The sequence below is a fragment of the Vollenhovia emeryi genome, unplaced genomic scaffold (genome assembly GCF_000949405.1).
Source record: "Vollenhovia emeryi isolate VEMERY1.0 unplaced genomic scaffold, V.emery_V1.0 DF939261.1, whole genome shotgun sequence".
NCBI classification, from domain to species: Eukaryota; Metazoa; Arthropoda; class Insecta; order Hymenoptera; family Formicidae; genus Vollenhovia; species Vollenhovia emeryi.
This window is the reverse complement of record NW_011967105.1, coordinates 352,372-359,386: the sequence shown is the minus strand read 5'-3', so window position 1 is coordinate 359,386 and position 7,015 is coordinate 352,372. Positions and strand designations below refer to the sequence as shown.

At 38.1% G+C, this 7,015-nt stretch overlaps 1 protein-coding gene across 2 annotated transcripts in view; it reads left to right on the top strand.

Annotated features, from left to right (window-relative positions):
* The first annotated feature begins 2,749 nt into the window (after positions 1–2,749).
* Positions 2,750–7,015, top strand: part of LOC105559660 (putative homeodomain transcription factor) — a 10,658-nt gene continuing 6,392 nt past the window's right edge. Inside the window, exons 1-8 of one of the 2 annotated variants that reach the window (XM_012008141.1) lie at positions 2,750–3,183; positions 3,986–4,125; positions 4,926–5,137; positions 5,211–5,397; positions 5,540–5,676; positions 5,751–5,853; positions 6,139–6,351; positions 6,686–6,753. In XM_012008141.1, coding sequence (XP_011863531.1) covers positions 3,143–3,183; positions 3,986–4,125; positions 4,926–5,137; positions 5,211–5,397; positions 5,540–5,676; positions 5,751–5,853; positions 6,139–6,351; positions 6,686–6,753 — 1,101 coding nt within the window. In that variant the 5' untranslated portion in view covers positions 2,750–3,142. The remainder of the gene's footprint in view (positions 3,184–3,985; positions 4,126–4,925; positions 5,138–5,210; positions 5,398–5,539; positions 5,677–5,750; positions 5,854–6,138; positions 6,352–6,685; positions 6,754–7,015) is intronic. The other variant, XM_012008142.1, reaches the window with a different exon arrangement.

The following is a 7,015-nucleotide window of genomic DNA, read 5'->3' as shown; positions in this document are numbered from 1 at the left end:
TCTGTTCTCTACGTTGGCCGACGTGCCGATAAATAAACTTTCAGAAAATGTTTAATATATGTACCCTTAGCGGTAGATAGGATTATTACAGCACGAGAAGTAGCGGCAGTTTTAAAAACCGCACGAACTTTCTTGGTTGCCTGATATATTATATAGGCGAGTTGGAGTCTATATATTATGCACATATATTTTTTGTACACAAAAGTAAAAAGTATCTATCTTTTTCTCTAATTAAAAAGATTTCCGTTTGTATCTATAACAAACAACATAATATTCTCCTAATTGTATCTAACATCATTGTGAACAGTTAATTTAAGAAATTTTACATCTAAAAGATTAAGTAAAAAAAAACGTTCTTTTTGCATATCTAATATTTAATTTTTCTAATACAGATAGGATTCGTTTTATGATTTATTTTACAAATGTTTTCCCTTACATTAGTATTATATAATAACTGATCAAAATTATATAAAAACAAGTATAAGTAAACAAAGCAAGTGTTTAAATGTTAAAAATAACTCGTTATTAAAAAAAACAGGAGTACATACTTTGGAGAATTTTGCTAGAACTTAACTTCGTTTTGCTGTAATCCTATCGTAAAACGGATCCTATCTGGTTAAATTTAGGTTTTTGCACTATCAAAGGGGTATTTGCTCAAAAATACTTGAAAAATGGGCAATTTTTGAACTTTTTAAAATTTTTTTATACAAAACGCGATATACATGGTAAGAAATGATAAATAGTAACAAATACATATACAGAATAATAAGTTTTTCTATTTTTATTTATAAGAAAAAAATTTCAAGAATTGCCTATTTTACTTGTGAGTACGTATCTTATTAATTGCATAATTTATTACGCAGGATAGATAAAAAATTCAGATCTCTATATACAAGTTTAGATGTAAAAGAAGTTTCGAGTATTTATAATATAGGTATATCAAACGATATTTAAAGACTAGGGCAATTTGATAAGGTATAATGGTTTCTCAAAATTGTCGTTTAATATGTACGTCGATACAAACGCAATTGAATAGCTTTTTTAAAATTGTAAATAGTGTTATATGATACAGGTTTATGCATAAGTCGCTAGGCATGTAGGTGAAAAAGAGTTCGCTTACATTATGTGAGTATAAATTATTCGATCAGAGAATAGTATTTATGACGGGTTCAATTTTCTTTTCGCAATATATGTAGCGTTACGTATATGCGAAATACAACTTTCAGTTCTTATCTTATTGAGGATGTGGATTACATTCCACATACATACGAAAATACATATGCACACATCCAACGAACAGCCAGAAACGTCGCGTACCGGGATGATGTTCTAAAATTTTCAACTCGAGAACAATGTCCTGGTGTTTCTGAATGGGATTCTTAACTCGAAGTCCAACCACTCGTTGTGACTCGTGTTAGAAAACTAATCCCAAATATCATCTATAGTCAGGCAATATCATGGCATGGTGGAAGGACGTAGACTTCGTTCCTAGAACGAGGTGAATAAGTCTGTTGCGAGGGTGAACAACAGTTGATTAAGCACATTGTCGCTTACATCCCTACGATATCGTATGGGGGTAGGCGCGTAGCTTACATCGTCACAGTGGGAATAGCTGCAAGGAATTGTCTGCATTCCCCTGGAAACTGCAAGCACTCAAGTGCGCTTAAAAGCCAGAAGTGATCTATGATGTGCGGATGTGTTGTCAAATATGTTTCAACGGTATCTCACCCACCTGTTAACAACAACTCGCGTAGTAGCATTAATTATTTCAATATCGTAGGCGCCTTAAATAATAAGGCAAAAAGAAATCATTTATACTCACATACTCGTATGCGATAGTTTTAATTTAAAAAAAAATGTATGCATGTATTTTGACTGGATAAAGACACGCGAAATATTACAGAGATTATTGTATACATTTATTATAAACAGAATTTATAAATCTCACATGTGATCGAAAAACATGTTCTTCTTTACGTAGATTTGTACAAAGACGATTAGATACTTTTATTTTGTAAAACGCGTACAAGTGGATAAGATCTTCTACTGTTATTAATGTTACATAACAAAAAAACACTCTTGTCTCGCATAAGAAGGAAAAAGAGAGGAATTATACATAAAATTGTACATAATGTAAATACCTCTATTAATAAGTGTCGTCGATATAATTAAGAATTGCTTGCACAATACTTAACCGTGTAGTATGAATAGAGAAATAATATTTTATACATAAATTGTTTCTTATTTATATAAACCTACATTATATAAGAGAGTATGCCAATTTACGTGAAAATACATGTATGAAACTGTACGAAAACGTCTCCTTTATTCGGATGTTCTTTTTTCTACGTTTTCTGTTACCTGTAAGCGAGTTATTTCACGTTAAATCTCAGCGTAATTAATTAATCTACCAATTTTACGTATGATTTCATACCTTGTCATACTATTAGCGAAAAACTCTTCCTTCGTCGTTCTCTTGAAAAAGCCTACCTGTAATTAACAAACGAGAACCAACGATCAAAACATACTTCAGCAATAATGATAGAACAGATTAATTTGAGTTAAACAAGATTAATCTATATTGGTAGAAATGGACGTTAGCGGTTTACATCTCTTTCCATCACATTTAATATAAGCGGTCCGATTGCTGAACGCGCAGTTATTGCGTCGGTGCCGCCATCTAAAATCGTTGCTACCCTGTTTATCCAGAAAATTACGACGGCAGAATCGCCATCTTTCTCCCTCGCCCCGGATCCCAACCGGGCGATCATAATACGCCTCGGTGTTATGTTCCGTCCACTCAGGCCCGTGGATCTTTGTGCTTTGTCGTGTGTGCGCCAAATCGTTCCATCTTGCAGTCAGGCCCAGCTAGTTCGATGTGTCGCACGTATGCTGACGATGCGAGATTGTTGAGGCAAACCAATCTACGGACGAATGCTAAATGAGAGCGAGAATCCGTCGCAGCGTGTCGCGCGTAGATGCGACGCGATATGACGTGATAATATTACTCTGACTAGCTCTGCTGATTGTCCGTGTATAGAATTTCACGGGGAGTTTGTACTCGGTTACCTCGCGTCGGTTGCTGCTCATTGTGCTTCCGTCGCGACCAAGGAAGCACCGTTGTCGCCGAGCTGCCACTGTAATGCGTCTGGTCCATATGGGTCTCGACGAACTGGTTCACTGGTGAGAAATCCTGTCGAGTTTGTTTGACTAGCTGTCTGAAATTTGACGTATTTGTCGGCGGCACGACTGCCCGAACCCGGACACTTTGGTCTGGGCGTCAATAGAAGAAAGTCCCCTATTACAAGTCAAGCTCCTAATACGAGATAGCGGGGTTTCTGCTAAACGTCGTCCGTTTCACCGTGAATTTGTTGCCCTCGCAGTGAGATCTGTGAAAAATTCATTATTAGGTCGTGTAATCGTCGCGAAAAAAAGATTTGCGACTGAATTTTTTTATGTTGAAGAACCTGCTATCTCCAAAGTCTAGACAAGTGTCGTTTCACTGTATCGTATCATGATCGCGCATCAGAGTGAGCTTAGTGTGGACGGTACGTCGTATCCGTATCTTGTATTGTATCTGCGTATCATCTTAATACGCAGATACGATAAAAGTATGATACATTTGGAGTCCGTGTTTTACCGAAACATCGAAGAAAAGATGCGTGATACAGATACTGGCAGTGCAGACGCGTTCCCGATCTTCATCGCGGTAGGCGACGTGAAATGATACGAACTGTAGGTGGAAAACTAAAATCAAGATACGGATAAATGATACGGATACGAGCTGAAAACCCTGCCGCGTCGTCATAATCAGCCGTATCGTGATAAAAGGCGACCATGATACGATACGGTGATACGACACATGTCTGGACTCACCTTAATAGAGGGAACTGTCTTCTGTTGGAAGGCAACGATGTGGAGACGATACAAGACTAGAAATGGCACGAATGTGGTAACTGGAGTAGTGAGAAGTAAATCTTTTCAGGTATCAAAAGAAGATTGGAACGTACGACAAGCAGCAATGGGAGAGAACCATAGAGCAGCATATTCTTGATGGGTTTACGCATGTTCCGATGAGAACAACGAAGCTTAAAACTGAACTGATTGACGTGGACCTCGTTCGTGGTACGCTGCGAAGATATTAACAGCCGTGTACATAGATATATCGCACTTGGCAAAAGTCTAAGCACACTCTGCATTTTATTCTGAGTTAGAAAGTAAATAATAAGCTTCTAAAATTAGCTCTCTGACCGCATAATGTACACTCGTGCATATGTTTCTATGAGTCACAATTTGTCCCCGCCGCAATTGAACGATAGCAACTTTTAATTCAGATTACTTCAGAGACACAAAGCGATACGGAAGTTTAATAATTTCTCGCTGAATGACAAACGATACAGTTTTGTATTATAGTATTTACACTCGGAGGACAGCCGTAGAAAGTGTACTGAAAATCTATGACGTGAAAAGAATGATTTTAAACAAAGGACCGAGGGGTAAACCGCTGACCAAAATCATGTACATCAATGCCCACTAATGCCCAGTGGGCATTACTTTATCTTATTATTTTATTTTACCTTATTTTATTTTCATAATGCCCAATTAATGCCCAAAAATTGCCTAGTAATGCCCAGTAATATCGGAAATCTGTACACCACAATGCCCTCAGCGGTTTCCCCCTCGGACTGAAAATGACAGAATTGTGGAATTCCAGTTTGCTGCTTACAAGCTTTTGTTTGTTAGCTCCTCATGTAAACCATGTTTCTCATCATTGCAAAGATAATCTAATGAAACGTGACAATTTATTTCATCCTAATAATACCGCTTTTAAGAAATGTGCTCAGACTTTTATCAAGTAATGTGCATATAATATTCCTCTCGATATAGGCATGTGTATTGATTCGTAATATAATGTATGTAAACAGGATCTTCATTTCCAAAAGCCAAGCCGAAGCATGGCTTGTTGACAGTAGCTTGCCTAGCGTTTCAGCGACTCCTGTTCCTCCCATTGTACAAAAAATGGTGGATACAGCAAACGAGTTATCGCATTTTTGTGCTTTTCTTGTTACTGTACAGCTTGCAGGCGATCAACATCTTCCTGTATTACGTTTACGCAAGCAGGGAAAATGAGGCAGAAGTATGAGAAATTTGTCGTTCCTCTGCAAACATGTCGCCGTCGTTATCCATCCTGACTGTCCTGTCTGTTTCAGATTGTGTCAATGTCAGAAGTATTAGTACCTGTTGTCATGATGTTTGTCCTGTGCATTGTTCATTCCCATATTGTCTCGACACACTCGGGTCCTACTATGACGTACAATCAATCCAGGCAACGAATAACGAGACGCTCCCGACACATTAGGTGCAGAAATGGGAAATCGAGGCCTAGGCAGAATTTACGTAAGTAGTGCAATGGTGCAGAGAGCACGTCATATATTTTCAGTACATTTTCTATGGCTGTCCTCCGAGTGTAAATACTATAATACAAAACTGTATCGTTTGTCATTCACATCCTTGTAATATGCACAAATCTTTTCTGAAGGTGTACATAAGGATTCGAAACCCTCTCAAGACATGACTTCTGAGAAAGCGAGTACAGGAAGCGAAGAAGTGTTCACCGCGGTAAGATTCGCTAAGAAAGTCGTGATCCAGAATTCCTCGACCGTCAGCCAATCTCAGGTGAATATTCAAAATTGCAATATTTATCAAAGTGTTGCGTGCACGTGCGCTTAAAAAATTTCTTATGCACTTAGGAACCTGCGAGTGCTCAAGTAGTATATGACAAAGAATCGATAAGTACAACTGGAGAAAATTCTGACCCCTCGAATGAAAGTTTAGCTAATCGCGAACAGGAAGGTAAAGAGGTTACTGCTTGTTTGCTACACACAGAATCCCTTTAATCAGATTCTGGCCAACAGGCCAGTTTCGGCAAAATGATGCGAGAGAGAAAGAAATATATTCTCTCGCAGTTTACATAGTGTATATGCTGTATGTAGAGTGAGAGGAAATATATTTCTTTCTCTCTCGCATCATTTTGCTGAAACTGGACTGTTGGCCAGACTCTGATTGGAGGGACTCTAGCTGCACATTCGTAGATTTTGGGGTACAGTTTTAATATCCTTTTCTCCCCGTTTGCGACAGATGATGTGCCGGAGGAACATGCAGCAAATGTACATCAGGACGACGATGGTTTTGAGAGTCTAAATGGCAATGTTTCAAGTGATAATGACAAAGTGATAGGCCGTGCACTGGTGCAAAGAAATAAATCACAGCTGGGTCTGGCACAGCAGAATAAAGATCACATGTCGTGGTCGGAGGACAGCACTGGTCAGCAAATCTCATCAAAGAACTCAGGTTTGATTTACAAGTACGCGCTTGTAAAATAGTTTGTAGACGGTTATAACAGTTTTGCAATGGACAATTGTCTTTATTTATTATTGAACTTGCTGCAGACACGCAGTTTAGAGACGCAAAAATTTTTTTAACGTAACTTTTTAAACGCACGCTTGGAAATTCGTCCGGTTTTGCAATTCACATAACTTTCGGCTGTGCGGAAGTAATAGTTCTTTTTTTTTCATTTGTTTTTACGTTTGTGGTTGCATTCCGAACCACTAACACGCTTTAATCTTTGTTGGAAAGGTATAAAATGGAGTAATAGCTAAATCATCGTTTTCCACTTTCCACGCAGCACCTGACCCATTAAAAAATGATGACAATTTTATGGATAGCAAAAGCAACATTCACGGCAATATTAAGGTACTATCACTTATACGTTTCACTTTTTTTTTTTCCAGATCAATATAGCTTAGGAAAAATTTCGGTAATTATGCATAAAAGCGACTTCCTCTCCGATTTGTTTTATTTTTAAATATGTTGTTGGGGATGTCTTCCCGAGTCATTTCATATATATATATAAGGGGGGGACTCAAATAGTTTCGGAGATACAGGCTGAGAAAGTTGATTAAACACGTAAGTCGCAAGTGTTTTTGGCACGGCGCGCTGCGCGCGCCCCACCCCC